Genomic DNA, 26,017 nt, shown 5'->3' with positions numbered 1-26,017 from the left:
AAGTGAAAATTTAAATTTTTTTTAAAATTCAAAAAATTTTTTTTTGGAAAATTTAAAAGTTTGAAAAATTTTAAAAAAAAAATTAAAAAATTCAAAAATTTAGAAAAATTCAAAATTTTAAAAATTCAAAAAATTCAAAATTAAAAAAATTGAAAAATTTAAAAATTTTAAAAATTTTAAAAAAATTAAAAATTTAGAAAAATTTAAAAATTTAAAAATTTCAAAAATTTAAAAGGTTTTAAAATTCAAAAAATACCAAAATTTCAAAAAAAATGAATCTTCAAAAATTTGAAAATTTTAAAAATTTTAAAAATTGTCAAATATTTTAAAAATTTTCAAAAAAAAATTTTAAAAATTTAAAAAATGAAAAAAAATTTATAAAAATTTAAAAAAATTTTAAATTTCATTTTTCAAAAGTTTCAAAAACTTCAAAATTATCAAACATTTCAAAAGATTGGTAAATTTCAAAAATTCATCAAAAACATTCATCAAAATTCTCCCAAATCAAATCCCCACATAACTCCCAAGAGAATCACGAAAGAGTAGACGAAAAAAATATTTTCTATTTTCTTGAAATAATATTAAAATATTTTGTACATAATCACCCGCTACACTCTCAGTTTTCTGTTTCATTTTAAAATATGTCTCATTAATTATGAGTATTTACAATTTTTTAATAATTTCTAAAGACTTTTTTGTTTCACATCCGATGAGGAAGCAAATTTCATTTAATAATACTAAAGGCACAATTGGCATTCCATTTATTTACAATAATTCATATCATCAAAGCCTTATAGGTTCACTTAGTTATTTAGCACTGGACAACATTATCTTCTGCATTGATTTTTTTTAAAAATGTCTAAATTAACCTTAAATTACAATAAAAAATTCTAAAATATTTACAAAAAAATTTTCATTCTTTTTCTGTCTTTACGTTCAGTCCTCGAAATTTACGAGGCGGTCGGATATACGGAATATTTTGTTAACAACACAGCCCGAGAGTTTTTTTTACTTTTTTTTAATTAAATTTAAATCCCTTTCACTACACTTTATGAATGTATAAATTTACATTTGATGTTTTCGCGGTTGCGGTTGTTGCTGTTGACGAGGTAATGAAACGAGATGATGTCCGCCTGAGACATGCGGTGATATTGATGGTGACCTTGTCGCAAGTGGCGATAAGGATGGTGAAAAGCTCGGTGACATTGCTGTTGATGTGTTAAAAACTCCCGTTGTGTCGTGACTAATTGGTGAACGTGTTGAACGAGGTAATAGGAAATGATTTGGTGCTGTTGGATGATGTGACATATTTCCACGAGCGGATAGAACAGGAACGGAACGTGGTGCAACATTTGTTATTAATGGTGGTATGTGCTTAATATGTAAAGCTGATTGTTTGCTTTTGGCACTTGATGCTGCACTTGCACCACTATGTACTGACATTGAGTCGTCTTTCAGTCTTGCAATCTCAGAAAATACGTGAGCTAATGGCTGATATTGTGGACCCCAATCGAGTAAATAATCCCAATTATAACTACCCGTCAGCTCTTCCTCACTATGAACAATTGAACTAAGTGATCCATTCATTGATGGACCAGCTCCGACTACTACAGGTACATCACTATAATTACTCATCATTACGTGATCTACTGCTGTTCCAATGCCTATACTACCTGCTGTCGTACCCGCCTCATCTGCTTCACTTGCACGATCACTACTGCCACCCGTTACGTCATTTAATTTTGCATATATAAGATTTGTTAAATCTCCATCATTTGGTTCCTCATCGAACATGTGTAATGGAAGTGGATGATGAAGTATTGAATCTTTGGTACTTCCGAGACCCATACTCTCAGAGCAACGTCTTGATGAATTTGATGCATTTCCAGTTGCTCCCGTATCAACGATTCCTAATCTTGCCAAATATTCTTGTGTATTATGGACAGACACGTCCGACAATCGTCCATCATGAATTCCATCACGTAAACCTTCATTTATCATTCGAATTTCTTCATCCTCACCATCATCCTCAGCTGAGCCTCTTCCACTTGACCCCGACTGTTCGGATGCTGACAATTCAGATGTTGTTGCCGCACCGGAATTTGAACTTGCTGTATGTGGACCGTATGGTGGTATTTCATCATATTTTGGTGGTGCAAATTGACCGGCACCACTTGAACTGCCACGTATGGGAATTGTATCAAATGCTGATGGATCTACATAACTATTTGAATTGCCAACAGCCTCATTACTAATGCCAGTTTTTGCGACATGCTTATGACGACGATTTTTCATATGAACAAATGCAAAAACAGCAGCAAATGCTAATACAAGGAAGAGAATTGTGAGTAGTAGTCCAACAGCCCATCCAGCAATTCCACTTGAATCATCTCCATTCATATTATTCATATTACTTGCTAAATTTGTTCCTGGATCAGCAAGTGGATCAAAAATAATCTCAACAACTGTCATATTCGTTAATGAGCCTTGTCGTCCTGAACTAGCTGTAACAACAAGACTAATATCACGTCCGGACTCAAGTGCAACACCTGAATCAAGTTTCTTCTTTATCATCACAGCACCAGTTGTTCTATTCATTTTAAAGTATGCATGTTGTGTCGTTAATTGATAAACGACACGTCCATCCGGACCACGATCTCTATCTGTTGCCGTAACATGTCCAATAATATGTCCAATTGGTAAATTGTATGTCGGTCCGAGAATAAATCGATATGTTCTCTCGGTAAATTGTGGACTAAATTCATCACGACTGTCAATCATAATTTTACATTTAACATTTGTCGATTTACCACCAACATCCATTGCTCTAATATCAAATAAATATCGATTACGTTGTTCATAGTCAAATATGGCATTTGTCGTAACAACACCAGTAATTGGATCGACTTTGAAATTCTTCCACGAGTCATCACCATCACTATATCCATTTGATGGTAAAATTGTATAATTAACTTTACCATACTCGCCAGCATCCAAGTCAGTTGAACGAGCTGTAAATACACTGACACCAACAGGCTCATTCTCGCCAACAAATTCAAGATATTCATGTACGGGAAATTTAGGTTCATGATTATTTTCATCCTTTAGATTAATTGACAATGGCTGTAATGAACAATGTGGTATGACAGCTGAATCACATGCACGTACAATAAGTGTATAATTTTGTATGCCTGTATCATAGTCTAAATGTTTGTTGACTGATAAAACACCCGTGACAAGGTCAATTGAGAACATTCCAAAATCATTACCCGATGTTATATCATAGACAACCTCAGAATTTGGTGTATTTGGTTGATCATTGTCTGTGGCAATAATTTTCATGATGCTGTGCTTCAATGGAACAGATTCACTCAATTCAATCTCATATTTGCTTGCTTGAAATACAGGCTTCTCATCATTTGCATCCTCAACCGATACAAATACATTAATAATACTTGAATTGTCCTCTTTATGCATTGTTGATGACTGCATACCAACTTCCATCATTTGTATACGTAAATGATAATAATCATTTGTTTCACGATCCAATGGTTTGGTAAGGATTAAATAACTTTCTGGATATGTTACTTCAAAGACACCCTCATCATCACCGGACATAATTTCAAAGAATATACCATTAAGTTCTGTTAGGTCAGCTGCTGCATCAATTGATAATAATTTTGTTACAATTGTTCCTCTCGGTGTATTTTCATTAATTGTCGTACGATATTGATGTTGTAAATATTGTGGCTTTATATGATTCCTAGAGTTGATATGAATTCGTACAGTTGTTGTTGCACTTAGTGCTGGTACTCCAGAGTCTGTTGCAATCACTGTCAATTGAATATCACTTTTGAGTGGTCTCTGAATTTTTGATAAATTTGCATACAATATTCCCGTCTCTTCACCTATCGTAAATCCCTGTATTGAATTTTTGATGGCATATCTGATAAGTGAATTCTTCTCGCTATCTACATCAGTCGCATTAACAGTCAATATTTCTATATTGGCATTTCCTGTTTCATCTAAAATGCATAAAAAAAATAAATATTGTTATAAGTTTTCAGTTTATTTTCATTCAATTAGGGGTTGTTTGGAAGTGATGTCCATTGAAAATTGGAAGGATGGTCTTTAAGTGACGTATTGAACGGTCAGTGCCTTGATAATTGGTATATCCTGAGGTACATTAGCCAAAACGTCATTATATACCTTTTGGCAATTTACCGACTCGTCAATTCACTGGATAGACTCTAAAAACTCCTTTTAAAATGAACATCACTACCTGACGACCCCCAATCCCCTCCAAACACATCATCTACAGTACCTGGTAAGGATGAGTGATAAGCAGCTTGCTGGAAAATTGGATAATTATCATTGACATCTTTAACGCGAATTGTCAGCGTTGTCTGAGCGACATGAGCTGTATCCGATGCTAAAATTCTCAATTGATATTCCTGTCTCTCCTCATAATCTAATGGCTTCTGTAGAATGACTTTTCCGCTAAATTTATCAATCGAAAAGATTGTCGTTGCAACATCATTTGCATCCTCAAAGTCTGTGTTGTTATGAAAACCGGTCATAAAACTATACGTAATGGCTGGATTGGTGTCAACATCATTTGCTGTAACTGTCGTCAAAACCGTACCAAGCTCCGTTCCTGTAATTTATAAATCATTCAAAATTTTATTATTTATGAGTAATTTTATGTGCGGATTAAATTCTTATTTTTTGTTGCTTAAAATTAAAAAAAAAATATCAAATTGCATAATTTCCTTCAGGCTCAACTAAAGTTAATGAAGAAGAAGAAATGAGAGAGCGAGAGAGAGAGAGAAAATGGTAAATATGCGAGATACCTCATACCATAAACGGGACCCCGCGCAACATTCATTTCGTATATAGGAATACACACACTCACGCATATTCTCGCGAGGCAAAGAAACTCGATGATAAAATGCCGATAAAAGTATGCAAAAGTTGGAAGAAGAAGTCAGTCGGGACGCGACAAGCAGAGGTAAAAAAAAATATATGTATATAAAGATTGGTGCCTCGCACGCCGCAACAACAAAAAAAATAAGAGAGACACAAACAACATTTGAGAGATGCAAACCTTAATGCATTTTTGTTGCATTGCGCCAAACACACATATTCCACACAACATTTATCAAGCATCATAAATTTTGCAACGAGATCGTTAATGTCATTTTTGATTTTGGAAGCACCAAACTATACATTTACTTTTTAAGAGGTAAAAGGATTGTTGCAGACCATTACCTTTTTGTACTCTCAGTTTCTTTTGACTTTTCGATTAAATTATGATTTTTTTAAATTAATTTATGGAAGTTAGGGGAAATTGAATATTATTATTTTGGGCAGTAATTGATTTTTTGTGGGGAAAAGATGAAGACGAGGCTTAATCTCAGTTTAATCAGGGTTTAAGAGCAGCACAAGTCCGTTAATCGATCCAAAATTCGACACTAGATCGTCGTGACTCTTGCATAAACAGATTCCTGCATCAAGTTAGAGTCACGTCGAACCAAAGTTAATATCAGATCTTTAAGATTGCTAAGACATCAGTAGCCTCGAAGAATTTCTGAATTGCATGTGTTGAAAAGGACGCTAGAGTCCTTATTATCACGAACTGGCAGAAGGTTTTAAGGGATAGAGCTGTCTTCAGACATTTCCTACGCGCGGCAATGGACCCTCGTGCGCCCCAGCCAAGAAAGTAAGAAGTAAGTAAGACATCAGTAGCTAGTCTCTTACAATGACAAATTTAAGCAATATTTAAGCAACCTAGGAATGCAGCTTATTGGTTTGACTTTTGGGACACTATTAATATTGGCTCTACTGAAGATACTAAGTATGATGTAGTAGCTCAACGACTCAGAGGTTGAGGATTTCGATACTCAGACATTTCGGTATTGTTTTCTGTAATCAAAAGTATAATTTGGATCAAGCACGAGCTAAGCATTAAAGTGGAAGTCAAATTAGAAGAAATGGCTTGAATTATCCTGATTTGGTGACCTTTAAGTAGCCACAGAACACACTATGAAGCTCTGGATGAGCCTCTGAATGCTTTACTTAACATTCAATTGGCCATAATCAGAATAAGAGTTATCCTAAAGCTCAACAAGTGACATGATCCAGAAGAACATTGAAAATATGTCAAAAAGATCCATGAACTAGATTATAAGCTGAAATTTAGCTACAAAGTCATCAATAGATCATCAATTCCCATAAATTCACAAAAAAGCGCCTCATTCCCATCCCAATCTACCATCTTTCCTCAACCATTTACATTTGTACAGTCTACATGCTTCCTCCAAGATGTCCAACAGAACTTTTCGATCAACAACAACAAAACATAAAACACAAAAGAAAGTTTTCATCGTCTTTATGTGAACATGAATGAAATATTGAAAGATATTTTTAAATACAAAACATGTTACATTACTTACAAACAGTTTCAATCAAGGATAAAAATAAGAAAAAATAAAAACTGCATTGAACAATTTACACCAACAATTCATTTTTTTTTAGTTCAATTCTGTAACATGTCGTCGAGGAGATAAGCCAAATACAAATGGTAACATCGAATATAAATCAATAAGCGTGAAGAAGAAAATAATATGAAAAAAATTGTATCAGATGAGAAACCGAGTTGAGTCTAACTCTTTCTTACTCGTTTATTCAATTTTTATTTACTGAAATTGGGGATGCTTTGGGAATCATGGAACGGTTGAGTAAGGGGACATAAGGAAGGATATGGAAGGTTGGCCTGGGGATTGGAAACTGTTAAACGATGACCAGCGTTAGACCCAATTTCAGGTAGCAACTGAGAGAGGACAGAGGAAAAGGTGAAGTTATTGGAAACTGTTAATCGATGACCAGCGTTAGAACCAGTTTCAGGTGACATCTGAGTGGGTAAAGATTCTGAGTAAGGTTATTGGAAACTACAGTGACATCTGAGCCTTAAATGGAGCAGAGTAAAGATTTTGGAAGCTGTCAAGTGGTAACCAGTGATAGAGCCACTTTCAAGAAACATCTGAGGAAGGTAATGGATCAGAACTGGCCTGTACAGTTAGCGAAGTAAGCGAGTAAGTTAGGCAAAAGGCAAGAGGAAGAGACGGGAGGTTGGAGTGGTATCCTTCAATTTTGTTACTGATGGTTCATGATTTTGTCACAAGGTGTTACTTGAAGAGGTTTGAGAGATCTAAAGAAGCTCCTTCTAGCATTCCCTAACCTCCAAACTATCCCCATAATCACAAAATAAAATCCCTAAATCATCTCTATACACTATAACATGCTACGGGTGTAAATATGCATATAAGGAAATTGTAGAAAAAAAAATATTAAAATTTATTGATTTATTTTCGATTGAAATATTTTTATTTCTGATAGATGTAGATTGGAATCGACCTTCGATGATATTTCAACAATTTTATATTAAGACCAAAAAAATAAATAATATTGGTGGAAAAATCGATGAATTGAAATTATCCACGGATGGGTAAAATCAATGAAATTATTGAGTGGAAAAAAGGAGGTGAAAGGTTTTGGGGTTTGTGAACTTCCTTGCTATTTTTGTGATGTCTGGGGGTTACTAGGTGAGTGTAATTATTTCTTGGAATGTCGCTGAGAGTAATCGAGCATTTGGAGTAGAATTGAGGGGGTTTTGAAGTGGAAAATGATGCTAACAGGTCCATTTGGTATAACAAGCAATAATCAGCTATAGAATCAGCTTCAGATGCCATACAAGGAAGGTCATGGATCACAATTGATCCTTTTAGCCAGCAAAGTGTCTAATATGTGTCTAGAGAGCTACAGAAGCTTCAATTAATGTCAAAAGAGCTAGTCAAAGTCAATATTCAAGTAAACATTCATCGACACACACCACAAAATCTCACACACGGAAGCAGATGCTCCACAAATCAATAAAATTATTGAGCAGAAAAAAAAATATTCTCAATTTATAAATATTTCACCTACCTTCGCTCACAGTAATGCTTCGAGGTGGAAACGTTGGTTGATTATCGTTAATATCAACAACATGAATACTAATAGTGGCAGTGCCTGTCATTTGTGGCACACCCTCATCCGTTGCAATAACTTTAAGTCGATAAATCTCACGAATTTCTCTATCAAGTACAATATTTGTCTTAACAATTCCACTAAATGCTGGCTCAATAATAAATGCATTATCATGATTGCCATCAACAATATGATAGAGTACACGAGAATTTGCACCTTGATCAGCATCATGTGCAGTCACTTGCATCACAAATGTTCCCTTTGATTTACCCTCCCACACAGCTGCATTATAATGTTGTTGCGTAAAACGTGGCGAATTATCGTTTTCATCTTTTAATGTAATGTAAATTTCACAATATCCATATAGTGATTGTGCACCTTCGCTTCGTGCAACAACAACTAAATGTATACCACTTCCGCTTGACGATGGATTATTAACTGTATTTTTTTGTTGATAACGTTCAAAATCCAATTTTTCAGCATTAAGTACACGAATTTCACCGCTTGTTGAATCAATTGAAAATATTTCATCCTCATTGCCACTGCCAAAAGCATAAATAATCTTATGACTTTGACGTCTACCATCACTACGTACAGCATTTAGTTGTGAAACGAGATGTCCAGCCGGTGTATTTTCAATCAATGTCACATTATAAATATCTTTTTGGAAGCGTAAAACTGGAAGATTTTGTGGTACGTCACCTACACGCAACTCAATTAAACCTGTTGCCTGTTGTGGCGGATTGCCTTTATCACGTGCAATTACTTCAAGATGAAGAAGCTTTCCATTTTCACTTGCAAGACTTTGTGTTGCACTCAATACACCCGTTGTTGGATTAATACGAAATTTACTGTTTGTACCATCATTTGCCAAACTGTAGACAATCTCACCATTTGTACCCTGATCAGCATCTGTTGCTGTTACTTGTAACAATTGTTGACCGGGTTGTACGAGTGCACCAACTTGTGCTGTAAATGGATATTTATCAAACATTGGAATCTGATCGTTAACATCATCAATAGTTATTTGAACTGGCACACGCTGTGATCTTGCATCATATCGACCACCATCCGTTGCTACAACCATAAAGTTGTAAATGTGTTGACGTTCTCGATCAAAAAATCTGCAAAAAAAATAAAGAAGGAATGAAATTATAGAAATAATTAAGAAACGATTTAAGAATAAGAAAAAAATAAAATAAAATAAATATTTAAATAAAAGTTGGAGGTAAGAATGAATAAATTTATTTAAAGACTTGATTTCAGGAGAGTTCTCTTTTATTTTGTTGGAATTGTGTATAATTTGGTAAATCACCAACGACATTAAAATAAATTTTCTAATAAAAGCCGATTTTTCAAGTATCTGTTAAATGATTGTGGGGATTGGTTGGGAATTTATTGGATGATTGAGAGGTTTTGGCGCATTTTTGGTGATGTCTGTTGAGAAGACAAGGAGGATGTTCACAACAGCAGATTGTGTTCACAAAATTGAGCATGTTCAGTTAAATTGACTGAGAATTCTCATGAGAACGCTCATTTAAGTGAGAATGCTCATTGTCTGTTAGGGTCTTGTTTTGTTGGACTATAAGCTGCTGGACTAGGTTTGAACGGTAGGAAGGCTAAGCCATCACTAGTCATGCAACATATTTCAAACACTCAGCTATGGATCTTAAGGTCTGTAAACCTACAATCAATGTTTTAACCAACTTATGGTATCTAATTAGAGTGGAATCTGAGGTTTCAAGCCGAAATTTATAGACGAATCTCCCCATGTGAGAGTTAGCCGTCTTTGGCCGAATGCTCAGGCAACGACCGGAAATTTGGATCATTCTTTTATGAGTACGTGGGTTAGAATCTCATCAGAGACCAACCTCTCAATCATTGTACAGAGTGATGTCCAGGATGACAAGGCCAGAAAGCCTAAAGTTTAATATATTCAGCAACTATCAATTGTAAGACCATCAATTGGTCTGTAGCCAGCAGTCATAGAGTCAGGCTCAGGCAAGGCATTGACACTCTTCATTCGCTTTCATCCGGCCCATACAAATCATTCATCCGGATGAAATTTTTGTATGGAGATGAAGAATCCTTTCATCCGGATGAAACGTGTGTCAATGCCTTGGGCTCAGGCAACATATGAGAGAGGCCATGGATCACAATTCATCTGTATGGCTAGCGAAATAAACTAGACCTCAAAATTCAAAATTAATCTTTTAAAGCAACCCAACAGCAACTTCAAATTCACATCTTAAATCCCAAAATATTCTCCAGATTGCGCTTATAATAATAATTTCTTCTGCAAATGTACCAACAACAACAAAATATCAAAAAAAAAAAACAAGAATTAAAGGCGAATGCAGTTGAAGCAAATAAAATGAGTATAAAAGAAAGGCAATAGGCAATAAAACGTTTATAACATCCATTTAAAATGGTGTTTCTTTCTGTCGATATGAATATGAAATTGAATTTTCGTTTTATGAACATGATGGCATACCGAAAAAAAAAATAAAAAAATAAAGAATAACAAAAAATCGAGAGTCTTTTTCACGATTGTAATATTGAAGGCATTTAATAAGGTTATACCACGGAATTCTTTTTGCTCGTTATAACTCATTCACGTGATAATAAATCATCGCAACACAAAATTTTTTTTCTCTCACTCTCTGTAGTCAGTTGTCTCTCTCTCTCACTCTCTCACTATGTCTTCCTTTCTCTCTTGGTTTGCTTGTGTTTTAAGAGAAATCTTTCGCATATAAATAATAATAACTTGCAAATTTAAATGAGTTATGGGATGAAGATTGGATTAAGCGCTGTTTTTTGGGATTCTATTAACTGGGGTTTTTGGGGATGGGTATGAAGAATTTCTGGATTTGCTGATTTAGGCAAGATTTAAGGGTTGATTAGATGGTTAATGAACTATGCATTGACAATGCTCGAATACATTTTGTCACGATATCCATTGAGGGTCTTGATTGAAGATTGATCAGTCACAGTATATTTATGGTGGACAACCCGTGAGTCACGGCACGCTAGTGTGATGTGGAGGATGCTCAGGCATTTCGCGAAATTATTTGAACAATCTAAATGTGCCGTGGTACAAAAGGGACTAGCAATTACTAGCTTATAACATCTATATTGCCCAAATAGCACAAAATCGGTTAATCAATCCAAAATCTCTCACCAGGCCGGGGCTACTTTGTCATGGTTCCGGATTTAAACCGAATCTGCCAGCAAATCATAGTCACGCATTGCTGCGACAAGATTTTTGATCAATAAACCGATTTGTGCCTAACAACTCATGGATAGACGCTGTTAATAGAGATAGCATTAGGTATTGGTAATTGGCAGACGAAAGTCAGCGATAGAGCCTTTAAGAAGCGTCTAAGGTAGGACATGAACCACAATTTATCTCCACGACGAGCAAGGTAAGTAAGTAAGTAACCGATTTGTGATATTCAGGTTAGCAGTCCCAATAAGTCCCAATTGTACCATCTTAATGAATCTTCAATTCTTAGTATCCCAGCCACTCAAAAACTCCCCAATCCGCACATCCCAAAAACTCATCTTCCCATCAAATTCAGCTTCAAAACAATATTTTTTTCATCTTACTTGCTAAGGTTGAAATAAAATATAAAAAAATAAGTATTAAATAAAAATGGGAAAATGCATCCTTGACTGCAGCACAAAAAAAAACCAGCAAGCAATATGCATATATGTACATTATCTCAATATACATCGATATATGAAATTCTGGTGTAGGTGGGCGTGATGTTGTAACTTGTCGAAAGCGAAAATGATGGACTTTCATATTCATCTCATTTCTCAATTTCATGTATTTTATTTCATTTATTATGATGTATACACTCATGTATGTTCATATCTACAGAAATGGTATGTTTATCATCGTCATCGTCGCTGTTACATATAGGTACAGAAAAAAAAATACCAAAAATACATTGAAGAGATATTTAAGAATGCATGAAAGCAAATAATTGCATTAATTAAAGGCGTTGAGTGGCTGAATGATTAACATGAATCTATAAATGGAAATTCTCAGAATATCATCGAATATCACATTTGGCATCGTATGTAATGAAATTAAATTGAAGACAAAAAAAAAAAATAAATAAATTTTCATTGAATAAAATCGATATGGAAAGTGGCTTATTACGATTTATAGTACTATTATAATGCATCATTGGGACGATGGAATTGTTGGTACTTATAGGGAGGGTCATCTACAAATGATGTCATGTTGGGAATTGGGATCTTTTGAAGAAAGGTGCGAATATGGTGGAATTCACTGAATCAGAGAATTTGCTAGAGTCATGCAGGCTTGGTGCCAGGTTTTGTGTCATTTTGACATTATGTGGTTTTCAAGGTTGTCCTTCAAATTCGTCTCAAGCTCATCAATTTGTCATTTAACCCAAACAGCACAACGTATGCGCTAGAGCATCGCGACATCCCTGTGTCAACGGTAAGATGCTGCAAAATTGCCCTGATGGCAACATAACGGATGATTTTGACATTCTGGGCAACATTACGTCTTGTCGTTGCCATGATGTCTACTTGATGGCTAACCTAGCTATTGCAGTTCGGTTTAGTTTATCTGATTTTAACATTCCGGGCAACATTACGTATTGTCGTTGCTATGACGTCTTCTTTTTGGCTAACCTGGCTATTGCTGTTCGGCTAAGCGTCCCTGAATGCACAAATTGTTAAAATTCAGCTAAATTGCACCGAATGCCAAATTCAGCTAAATTGCACCGACAAGCCTACATAAAGCCAAATTCAGCATGCAACAGCCATCAAGTCAGCAACACGTTGTCCCCATCCCATACTTTAACCTCTTGACACAGTCTGCAATTCAAATTCCATTTTAACATCCAAAAAGCCATTCAACATCAAAGCCTATGATACACATCACATGTAAATTACCCTCTTGGTATGTATGCTCCTTTTATTACATTTAATATTATAAAGATTTATGACATAAAAACAGCATACTTTTATTTTATTATGTTTATTTTATGAAGTCATTTGCAAGGCTCTCACTTTCCCATATGCAATTTTTTTTTCGGCTCTTTTTTTTTATTTCACACAAAAAAAAAAATGCTCAGCGAAATATCCCATTTGCCATTATGCATATCTTTTATATTTTTTTTGTTGTACCTTTACCTCTTCTGCCCTTTTTTTTCATTGCCTTTCTACAACAAGTCTGTTCCGTTCGTTGTGTTGATTCAGGTAAGCACTTAATGCTCTTTTATTGTAATTAAACATAAAGTGGTTGTAGAGTATGCTTTGTGTCTTTTAACGGCGATCATTTTTTGCTCATTTTTGAATATATGTAGTCATGTAAGGTAGATGTTAAGTTGGGAATGATCGTTGGAGAATGATGATGAGTCAGATGTGGATTTTTTTGGATTTTGGTAGAGGATTAATGGTGATTTTGTGGATTTTGATTAAGCTAAGAATGATTTAATTAGGATCAGTCATAGATTGCTATTCAGCATGATCTTTGACGTCATAATTGACTATAATTCAATAAAATCTAACTATTGAGCATTTTGACATGTTTATAGACTAAACTTAATTGATACATGTACATGACACCTCAACTATATATTTAATTAAAGGTTGTACAATTCAAATTCAATTTACAGACGGAAGCCAGCTTCAGGCGCAATCTTAGGAAGGTCATGGAACATAATTGATCTGTATAGTCAGCGAAGTAAGCATGTAAATATCTATCTCAAGCAACACAATGCGGTTAACCGCATTTTTTGCAGTAAAAATGAGTCGAAATCAGTCGTCATGGTTCTGTCAGGGCAGCTTTGCGTCTTAATGCAATTATGGCCATATGATGGTGTCCTAACAAACATGGTGTGTTGTTCGGGTATAGGGATTGACTATCGATGTTGAAAATGTTGATTCAATTTGGTAAACAAGCTCGGAACTTCTTTTCTCAAATAGCATAAATCAGAAAAATTGATCAAAAATCAGGCAAAAAGTAACGATGTGCCTGGTGTCGCATGTTAGATCGATGGACTGAACTTGTGATATTCGGGATACCAGCCTCAATATCCCATCCATCACTTCATCCATCCTCTTCATCCAAAACCAACTAAATTAACTCAACAATCTAAAATCCTCACCACATTACCCTCAATAATCCATGATAAAAAAAGAGCCAAAAAAATCAAGAAGAATTCACAATATTTGCCAAAAATAAAATAAGAAGCAATAAGTGAAAGAGAGATGGAGCATATAGTGGATAATTCAGCCTTTTGGCATATGTTTATAAATCGCTTTGTGTTGTAATTCGAGTTGTTCACCATAGGTACACACAGGTACGTGAATTGAAAAGGATTATAATGGCATCGACAACGTACTCTGTTATTAGCTATTGAAATTGCCCAATGTACATGCTGAATAATAGAAATATGCTGTTTATTCTCAATTATAATGGAAGTACAAAATCCTTTAAAAATTCATTTTTCAATCAATTTTACTAATTAATTGCTTGTTAGAGTTTTATGGGTATTTAAATATGAAATATCTGTGCTGTTTCTGGTCGATGAGAAACAAGCTCAGCAGTGCCTCGTCATCACTAACTAGATATACTTGCCAAGAATCCATTAATTCACTCAGCAATATCACACAAAAAATGACTTTATGGGTAATTAAATGTCTAGCTTTTTAAATCAATGCGCGAGTTTGTGAGTGGAAAAAAATTTATAATTAATTAAATTTGCTGAATGACTATCCGTCAATTGCTGAATTAAAATGAGAAAAGAAGTTGTTAGCATGCTTGAAATTAAACAAGGTGCATTTAAATTAAATTTATCTAAACAATATTTGCTTGACAGTCACAAAAGAAATATATATTGTATGTCTGTGGATTGAGGTCCCTTATGAGGAATTTTGTGAAAATTTAATAAATTGAAAATCTAAAAATTTGAAAAATTTATAGCTTTGAATTGCGAAAATTAAACAATTTGTTTTAAATTAAGAATTTAAATATTTGAAAATTTGAAAATTTTAAAAATTAGAAAATTTGATTTAAAACATGAAAATTTTAAAAATTTGAAAATTTGAATTAAAATTCTTAAATGTTGATTTATAATTGAAAATCTAAAAATTTGATTAAAATTTTGAAAATTTGATTTAAAACTTGAAAATTTGATTTGGAATTTGAATTGAAATTTGAAAATTTGATTTAAAATTTGAAAATTTGATTTAAAATTTGATTTAAAATTGAATTGAAAATTTTAAATCTGATTTAAAACTTGAAAATTCAATTTAAAATTTGAAAATTTGATTTTAAAATTTGAAATTTAATTTAAAATTTTAAAATTTAATTTAAAATTTGAAAATTTAAATTTAAAATTTGAAAATTTGATTTAAAATTTGAAAATTTAATTTAAAATTTGAAAATTTAATTTAAAATTTGAAAATTTAATTTAAAATTTGAAAAATTTGATTTAAAATTTGAAAATTTAATTTAAAAGTTAATAATCTCACAAATTTACCACACGGGTCACTTGCAATGATAGAAAAAAATAATAAAAAAGCTAAATAATTTAAAAAGCAATAAAAATGCAACGCAGTGAAAGGAATGTGCTATATAGTTGAGTAATAATTTACCAATCTAATGAGCTGCCGCTCCATTGCCAACTCATTTGATAGAGGAGAAATATTTAATTTTATTATGACTTTTTTTTCCATGAGAAAAGACACACGGCAATTTTTAAATCGTTTTATAAAAATAAGTAATTTATATTTTTGTTGAAATAAAAATGAAAACTTTTTTTTATATAAATAAAATTTCATTTTTAGTTTTTTTTATATTATTGATCACTTTAGACATCCCGCTGCTATTGCTGTTCGCAGTAGCCAAACTTACAAAAAAAAAAAACCGCCAAGCTCAAGTTGAAAACACGATCGGCAAAAAAAGTTATATAATGACTACGACAAGACCTTTATATCTTTTCAGCACAGTCCAAAGAAAAAAAAAACTTCTTTTTTTTTAACTCTCCCCGTTTATCATACAACAAAAATCTATAAATGTCGCATTGAGTACGAAAAAAAGTAAAGGAATCAGTTTTTGTGCTTATTTATTCAAGTAGATTTATCATATTTTGCCTGGACTTGGCAATTGCTCAATGCATTAACTCTTTTCATCGGGATTGTACTTAATGCAACCAAATTACTCATCGAATGCAATCAATCCCAGAAGCTTTAATCATATCATATCATGATTAAGAGTGTAATGATGATTGGTTAGGTGAGGTTGAGTGTGTGTATGGAGATGGAGATGGGAGGGTACTGATGGAGATTTTAAAGTGGATTTTGAAGTGCTTTCATTATTGAAGCAGGTATGGCGGATAATCTATCAACAATCTAGCCAGAGGGCGGTGTGACTCTGAATTAGTGCCGGATTAAACTTTAATGTGACGTGAATTCAAACGTGTCTTCAGGCCGGCGTGTCGCTGACACTCCGGATTTTGGATATGCAGATTTCGGTTATGATGGAGAAATTTTGAATTTATCGAAATTCTTCAAGTATAAGATGAAGCTGTAGATGTTCTGCAAGACTATTCAGGAGGATAAGCTAATGTCTAACTAGAATAAGCTATTGTATAACTAGAATCTATCATTACTATCTAATAGGACTCTACTATCTAAGGATTCTAGAAATATTCGCAGATAATACACCATTTCGAACCCTAATATCCATGTATATGGCAATATCACCTGAATTATTAAAGTAGCGCCAAACAATATCCATTGATATGTAGTTTATTATTGTCTTGAACTAAATGTATCAGCAAATTCATCATTTCGTCTCCAAAATTAGTCAAATGTAAATGGCAACTTAACGATTCAGATGCGCTGTTCGAAGAATATTAGTGACCAGGGTTGCTAAAAGCAGAATCTGGTGGGTTCTATATTCTATGTGTGGAAAATGTGTGAATATCCACATACATCCACACATTTTTCCCTGTGCACACATAAAATATGTGACATACGTGTCCACATTCTGTAAAACAGAATATGTTGTAACTACCCTGTTAGTGACTAAGAATGTGTCAGTCAAATCAGCTCAGTTTTGCATTCTTGTGCGACATAATGCAACAAACAGCATATTTCAATGTAAAACTGGATTGAAATCAGCCTGTGCCGTTAATGCAACTTCATGTCTTGCCGGTAAACACGTCGACGTAGCGATGCCCTAGCAAACACATTGTATTGTACGAGATATCAGATCCTAATAATCATTCAAGGCCTTATTATCATTAAATGCATCTCAATAAGAATTCCGCAAATTATAAAATAAAAATTCCATTCCAACTTCACACCAGTACAAAGAATTTAAATTGAGATCATAAAAAACTACGCATTTTCTATCCAATACACATTATCCATCGGATTATGATGATTACTATCTTGATGTTCTATTCCAATCCAATCACATAAAGGAAATTCAAAGAGCTGATTGCCCTCGTTGCATTATATTTATAACAATCCCCGCCAAGTATCGACTTAAAAATTTTTTATTCTTTTCAGCACAAAAAATAAGAAGTTCTTGAAAATAAAAGAACTTTTTTTTGTGACGTTCACGGTCATCTGCTCTATTACTGAATTAATGTACAATTTATTTATTCATTTTTGTTAAGTACAAAACATACACACCACATCATATGGATGATGCTTTTGAACTATTGTGTTCCAATTTAATGAACATAAAAAATAAAATTGTTATTAATAGGAAATTGCAAGCTAGACCTCCTACTCACAACATACCGTAACGACTCTCTCGCTTTGTGTGTGGCTGGATTGGAGTTCCTAATTGAAAATGTAATTTTTATTATGAAAAGTCTGGTTTGTTATTCTCATTCTGTTATGAGTGAGGCTATTTAGAGGCTTTTAAAGCAGCCAACAGAATTAAGTGCTTCTCTTCATCATTCTGGGACGGTTGTTTGTGACCATTTTTAGCATAAGAGATGGATGATGGTTTTATTTTATTGGAGTGGAACTTGATGAGTAATTTAGTTTTAATTGAGAATATTTTGAAATTTAATAATGTTTTTTTACTAATTTACAGTGGTTTATAATAGTCTGTGCTGGTTCGTAGTAGTCTACACTAGATTATGCTAGTTTATACTAGTCTACACTAGTTCTTACCAGTCTATACTAGTTATTTTTAGTGTACATTAGCTTATACTAGTCTACAATAGCTCATACTAGTCTGCACTAGCTCATACTAGTCTACAAAAGCTCATACTAGTCTACACTAGCTCATACTAGTCTACACTAGCTCATACTAGTCTACACTAGCTCATACTAGTCTACACTAGCTCATACTAGTCTACAATAGCTCATACTAGTCTACACTAGCTCATACTAGTCTACACTAGCTCATACTAGTCTACAGTAGCTCATCCAAGTCTACACTAGCTCATTCTAGTCTACAATAGCTCATACTAGTCTACAGTAGCTCATCCAAGTCTACACTAGCTCATTCTAGTCTATACTAGCTCTAAATAGCCTGCAGTAGCTCATAATTATGCCCACTAGTTCACTATTATTGATCCTAGTTCACACGAGCCTAAACCAGTCCATACCATTCAATACTTCACAAATTCCCACAAATTCCCACAATTTACCCCACCTTGCAATGACTTCAAGACAGCAGAAAGTTCTAAAAATGTGAAAAAAAAGATCTTACGCTTATCTCCATTCTTACGAGTCCATTCATTTCATCCAGTAAGGAAGGAAAAAAATATAACACAATGAGCAGATAACAATTGTGAAATGTTGAACTATATCTTACTATTAATTACTCTATGTCCACACGTTAAGCGACTACATTAAGGATATATTCTCTCTCTCTCTCCTTTTTGCACGCTCATATATTCATTCAACACACTAATGATATCGCATTTGAACTGTCACATTTAATTATGCAGATCTATATGTGTAAAGAGATGCTTGCAAAGCAGTTAAGTTGAATTAATTTAAAGGTGTGCTTAACGCTTCGCGATAAGTCGAAAAAATATAATATAAAATATATATAAAGTAGAGGAGATGAAGAGAGAGAGAAATAATATTATTTTTATATGCATTTATCAGCCGCCGCCAGAATGAACATGAAGAAAAATGTTTTTAAGATCGGCGATGCCACTCGCATATAATATAATGTAATATAATGATATACGCAAAAAAAATATATAAGAAAATGATACAATATCATTAATCTCTCTTATTCACTCACTCATGCCTCCCTACGCCAATGTAGATATTATTCTTAAGATCGCGCGGACTCTAATTCCTTTTATAGTAACTTAATGTCTTTTGTTCTACTGACTGCTTATGTTTTATTTCATTATTGTTTCTCAAAATGAATCAATATGCGAACATTCATATTTTTTTTTACCTTACTTTAAAGTTTATTTTTATTTTTATTTTGTGTGTGCATTATCTCTCTCTTTCTCATGTTGCGCTTAATAATAATAAAACTAGTAACAAAATTCTTAGGGATTAGGAAGCTTATTTTTGATGCATATTCTGGAACAATGCATTATTGAGATTTGAGAATAACTTAAGACTCTAGCTTAGTGCATATGACATTTTTGAGTGTCAATTATTTAGTTTACTAGTCATACAGATCAATTGTGATCCATGACCTCCTATAGATGACATGAAGCTTGTTCTATCGATTGCCAACAGTGTCATAAAGAGAATACTGAAAGACATCATGATGATAAGTTCCAATTGATTCATTAAGAATCTTAGGACGTTAATGAAGTAGTTGAAAAGGTTTCTGTTCCTGGCCAGTATATTTAAAGACATGCTGAATGCCAATAACATAGGATTTTCAGTAAATTTGTGTGATTTAATGCTAGTCAATAGGTTAATAGTGAGAAAATTACTTTTGGCGAAATGAAGACTTTTGAGAGACAATCATAGTCAATTTACATCAGTTCCATGCAAGAAAGTCGCTTTATATCCTATAGCATTAAGGGAGTTCTTGATATTATCTTAGCAAAGCTGAGTTGACGAAAAACACGTTGTAATTAGTAAATGACCAGTTAATGTCAAATTAAAGCATATTTCTAAGGAATTTTTGTCTACTCGGGATATAGTCTCCTACAGAAGTCAAACTTACATCCTCACAAGTGTTTCGCTCACACTTGCAAGTGGTTCCCACTATAAACTGTAGGTCTAAAGGGTGTGGTGCAATAGATTTAAAATCGCAGTACCTCCAGCTCATAAGGCTGGGCCCTTCAGTCATTATATATATATATACATCCTCACAAAGCTAGGGTAAGCTACTTCTGATCTATTTGCTGCCGTTTTATTTTTAGAGGCCGTAATTTTGTACTGACAGATTCATTTGAATGTAAAGCCCTTGAAATACCAGATTTTGCTAACCTATGACAGCACAAATAAGGATCTCCAATGCCGAGATCAAGACTTTCTGATTCCAGCTTTGAAAATGCATAGAGACTCCGGAAAACCCATCTTTGGAAGGCAATTGATCACAATTTGAAACGCATATAAACACACAGCTATGGACCTTAAGGTCTGAAAAGCTAATGTTTATTTTTTTTTATTATTGATCACAATTGATCTATACAGCCAGCAAAGTAAGCAAGTAAATTGGAAGACCCTAAGCACAACCTAGTGACTCCCAACAATTCTGCCTCAATTTCATTCCCATTTCTTCCACAAAATCCAGCTACAGAAAAATATAATACAGAAAAGAGCAAAAAAGCCTATTTTCAATATAGTTTTGGATTGAAAAAAACTTTTTATCGTATGTAATAATAATAATAGATACATACAATATATGTATGCGCGACAGATGGCATAAAATAGAATATCCATGATGTTTATGAACATCAAACTATTTATGAAAATTAACAATGACTGCCATTGCGATTGTTGAGTCTGTTGACATGTGAATTATCATTTTTAGTCGTTGCGCGCATTATTTTGCCATTTGTGACTTTACCGAAAATGTAAATTAGACGCACACACATTGTGTGACTGAATATAAAGCTGTGCAGATTTTTCTGTATATTGATTTAGTTTTCGGGTAGGAGATGAATATTCAAATTAATGATGTGGAAAGTTTTTTTTTTATTTGAAATTTTAATAATTTTTCAATAACTTTTAATGCGATTTGAAGAGGTTTTTATGGGATTTATGAGTGCTGTGTGCTAGTTTTTAGAAGAGATTGCATTTTTGGCAACGAATAAGTATCAATTAAAAAAACGTTCATGATGATTAAATCTGTTCAAAATGGTTCAAAATGTATTCAAAATGGGAACGTTCGGAATTTACGTAACGCTTAGGGGTTAAAGGGGGGTCTGCAGCAGTGGTGAACAACCTTTTATTTTTCGCGGCACACCTTGGTGATAAGACACATGCCAAAACTACACACGGCATGCATTTAATGGTATTTATAAAGAAGTTTATTACGGTCATGGCACTTGAGGAGGACTCTAGTGCCACGACACATAGGTTGATCACCACTGGTCTATAGTTTTCATACTCAAATTTCGGTTACAAAGCGTTACGGTGGGCGGAGAGGAGGTCTACAAATGCTATTGTATACCGTTATCCCTAACAGACCTATAAACCCCTTTTAAGGTACCGATATGGTATTTCTGTCCCCTAAAATCAAGCTCTTTGCCTCTTAGGATACGTAACATCCAAAACACTCCCCAACATTCAAGCTGCCTTCAAATTCATAACAAACATTTCTCCATTCAATTGAACTGTAAAATTTAACAAATTAATTCTCATGTGAGCTAAGCATCAATCAAATAAATTAAATGAATGTAATGAATGAAGAACTTTCTCAGTATTTATTGAATTTTAAAATTTATTGAGAATTTAATTTGCAAAATTGTGCTATATTGAATCATGTGAATGAATATGTATATTTATGGATTTCTGGATGAATTTGATTTGAGATAAGAATGATTTGATTGATTTTTCGGGGGGATGCACTTTAGATAATTAAATTAAATTTAATTAAAATTGGATTTGATAAGTTTGTTATTTATTTGGAGGTAAGTGATGATGAACGTTGTGGATTAGTAAAGTGGAATTAATGGATTATTCTTGATATTATGTCTGATATTCTTTGAAATATTCAGTATTAGAATATGTCAGGATGTATGTTCTACTTCATCCTGGTAGTCAAGACTCCAAAAGTCCAAAAAGACGCTTCCACTGGAATCTGGACTTTAGTGGACTTACGTCCACAATGGAGTATTGGAAACTCTGTCATAGAGTCCTGGCAACTCTGCCTAGGAGTCTTGGCAGCTCTGCCATAGAGTCCTGGCAACTCTGCCTAGGAGTCTTGGCAGCTCTGCCATGGAGTCTTGGCAGCTCTGCCATGGAGTCTTGGCAGCTCTGCCATGGAGTCTTGGCAATCTGCCATGGAGTTCTGCAAACTCTGCCTTAAACTCCCTAAGATTCATCTCTGGAGTTTTCAATCAAAATTGTATATAATTCCAAAATTCACTACATTTCAATCCCACCATTGAATCCCCTCCTCATCCCGTTATACCAAACAACAGACCATACCTGCTTATTATTCATTCAATCCTTATAAAATATGAATTTTTAATGAAAATCCTTTAATCATTCAATTCACAAAAATCACTTCAATAATCATAAATCATCATTCATACAAAAAATTTAAATCCCATTTTTCATGCCAAATATTCAGCACAAACAAAGAATCCACTTAAACTTCACAGGTCCACTCTCGTACTTCATAAGCAAGCTAATTATTCATCGTACACACATTTTTTTGTTTTTTTCAATGATTTAATTGCCTCAACAATTCAATTATTTTCCGTATTCCTTTATCCCCACATCCCCATGTATGTTTGAATGACAATAATTGGCTGCCAGATGCAATGAGTGAAATAACATGTGGAAATTGAATAAAATAAAAGAAGGCATAAAAATAAAATAAGAGAAATATTTTTTTCAATTGTATGTATAAAAGTCAGTTAATTCAATGCTGGAAGCCTTAAAAGGCCATAAAAATGAAATGAATTTGTCACTTTAATGGAAATTAATAAATTGTTAAGCAACACTAGCTGGTTGACAATTTTAAGTTGTTTTTGGGTTAAAATGTATTAATTGCATCTTCTAAAATTTCATCAGATTGATGTGTGTTTGGGGTCGAGTTAGGGTTTATGGGGTCGTTTTAGGACCATTTTTGGGGGTTAGGAGCATTGGAAATGGTCGATATAGGCTTCCATGTCTTGGATCTTTAGTGGAATTGTGCTGAAAATTTAGAAAAATTCAAGTTTAAAGAACTTTAATTAAATAAAAGTTAAGTCAAATTACAAATTTGAGCAATTTCCAATCTTAAGCATAGGTCGTTTTGGGTTAGGAGATGACCTGACCTTCGTTATTTGGACCAAGTCCTATCCTAAAGCAAAGGAATAGCCAGACAGGCCTGGGATCATACATCATCATCAATTCAAATTGAGCATCTCCTCAAGAGTTATAATTCCGGATAACGGAACCTGAATGGAACTCGAACACACGTCCTACGATTTCCGGTCACATTTGCCTACTTTTGAGCTATCTGGACGCTATTTGACTATATGACAGAGTGTCATGCATAGGATAAACGTCTTCTTTACCCCTTTACTGTACTGTACTTCCAATGGCAGAGTACCATGGCAGAGTGTCATATATGAGTTATACGTCTTATGTACCCCACTTACTGTACTGTACCCCCAATGACACACCATTCAGAATTCATGCCATTCCATGAATTCCATTCCAATACATCATACATGTAATTACAATATTCACCATTCAATGACCCTGTTAATGCACCTGATCCCACGTAACATCCAATCAATCCCCCCTCACAGGTTGATGACTTTATTCTCTTTTTTTTTCAAGCTGTTCCTTCACTCAATCCAATCCCAAAATATAATTTATTTTAGCTTTAAAGCAAAATAATAATAAAAAGTCATTCCGTTGTGATTATCTGTCGTTGAAAAAATATATTTTTTTATATATGATGGATTATGTACCATAAGTCAATTATAAATGTCATTCATTTGGTCTTGTAAGTATATATTGAGCAATTACTCAACAAATGCGGCATAAAGGCAATATTTGCAATGTTATTATATGTAATTCGCGAATTATTCTGAGAAATTCAGTTTTCGAGATATTTTTTTCGCATATATGATGAAGGAAGCCTAACTTGTAATTTAATTTCCGTTTTTTTTTTTTTCATTCCATTTAACGGTAGAATTTCAGTCTTATAATTTGTAAAAAAATTGAAATGAGAAAGGTTGAAAGAATGTTTTTTGTAATTAACCTTAAATTTGGTAACTAGTACAAGCTAACTAGCAAATGTTGGTGTTTAATGAGATTTTAATGTTGAATTTATATATTGCAGAAATAACTTTTTGACATGCTGACAATGAGGCAATTTTCAAATATGTAATTTCCTTTCTAGAAAAATTAGATTTTATGGATGTGAACGATTGGTTGGATTGAGGCTTTGTTTGAGGTAATTTGTGGGAAAATGCGTGACTTTCCCTAACATGCATGCTCATTGTCTCAATTAACTTACTTAATGGATCATGCTCATGGGTATATTCAATCAATATAACTAACAATGATCAATTTCGTGAGTATACCCATGATGATGGTCCATGTCTGTTCGGGTTCTGTGCTTAATCTACAAAATGGGGGTTCCTTGGGGTTTAATGGGATCTGAAAAAGTATCTACAATGTCTTGGGTTGTTGCTTGACTTTAAAGGGTGACTCTTATTGCTAGGACAGAAACACAAGATTGCTTAAAAACCCTTGGATGGAATCTACAAGACAAAAGGCGACCAGGAGCTCCAAAAGTTACTTGACACAGAACAGTACTAAAAGAATGTCAACTTAACGCGCGGACAGAGAATTTGTACAAATTAAGTGACAAAGCCAGCAACGGAGTCAGATAGAAAGCCTTCTGTTGTAACCTAAGCTCCACATACTTACTTACTTACTGCACCCATGTTCCCACCCTAAGCTCCACATAGGAACATAAGAACATAAGTAAGTAGGATAGAATATAATGTAGGGCTTGCTTATAGCAATGGCAAATTCTCTACAGAATGCCTTAAAAAAGCCAACAATCTCCAAATAGCGCTTTTTTGTCAAGTAACTGAGTCCATCACTTCATCCACCAACCCAACACTTCCTCAATCTCGAATCTACACTTTTTTCACACTGCTGTGACTTTCTCTTAATTCCATGTAATTCATTAATGTCCAAAACATCGATTAAACGTGATACAAAGACTGTTTATGAGTGTCAGGAGCATTGAGTATCTCATCATGAACAGCACATATGTATATAGGTTGAATTGCTTGTTTCGTGAATGTTCCAGGCTGAGGATAGAATTGAATCTTTTGTTGATATCGCACAAAAATTGTTGCTGCTTAATACAATATTATTGACTTTATAGATGTAATTAATTTAATATATATATGAAAGGAACTACCAAATAACAACAATCCACAAACGATTTTTATCTACAAGCAATAAATTTTACATAAAACAACATAAATGCATCGCGATTTTTTTGTATTTTTTTTGTTTCATATGAAATCGAAAGGCAATGGAAGGCATGTTGTATTGACACTGGCAAAAGCTATGGTATGGCATGACTTGTATGTAATTTTTATGGCCATAACTTTAGCGCTTGATCGTTGATAGAATAATTTGTGTTTTTTTTTTTTCGCTCTTTCACGGCACTGTGTACCTTAACTGCTCCTACGATTAAAGATCATTAACATAAACTTCATATGAGCTATGCAAGCGTATTGCGAAATTTGGTTTTTGGGGGTCGTTTAATTGTGATGTTGGAGTGTGCTTGTGGGGGGTTAAGAGGGTGTCTTGAGTTGTTAAGGGCTGTATAGGCTTGACTACT

At 33.8% G+C, this 26,017-nt stretch overlaps 1 protein-coding gene across 1 annotated transcript in view; it reads right to left on the bottom strand.

Annotated features, from left to right (window-relative positions):
- Positions 1–480: 480 nt before the first annotated feature.
- The window catches only part of ds (dachsous cadherin-related 1), a 166,193-nt gene continuing 140,656 nt past the window's right edge, over positions 481–26,017 (bottom strand). The window contains exons 13-15 of the mRNA XM_070650991.1: positions 7,987–9,152; positions 4,325–4,657; positions 481–4,025 (exon numbers count right to left, since the gene is read on the bottom strand). Of these exons, the coding sequence (XP_070507092.1) occupies positions 1,066–4,025; positions 4,325–4,657; positions 7,987–9,152 (4,459 nt within the window). The 3' untranslated portion in view covers positions 481–1,065. The remainder of the gene's footprint in view (positions 4,026–4,324; positions 4,658–7,986; positions 9,153–26,017) is intronic.

The sequence above is a fragment of the Chironomus tepperi genome, unplaced genomic scaffold (assembly GCF_022539635.2).
Source record: "Chironomus tepperi strain 1889 unplaced genomic scaffold, CSIRO-AGI_Ctep_v1 contig_451, whole genome shotgun sequence".
NCBI classification, from domain to species: domain Eukaryota; kingdom Metazoa; phylum Arthropoda; class Insecta; order Diptera; family Chironomidae; genus Chironomus; species Chironomus tepperi.
This window is presented reverse-complemented; position numbering and strand designations above follow the sequence as displayed.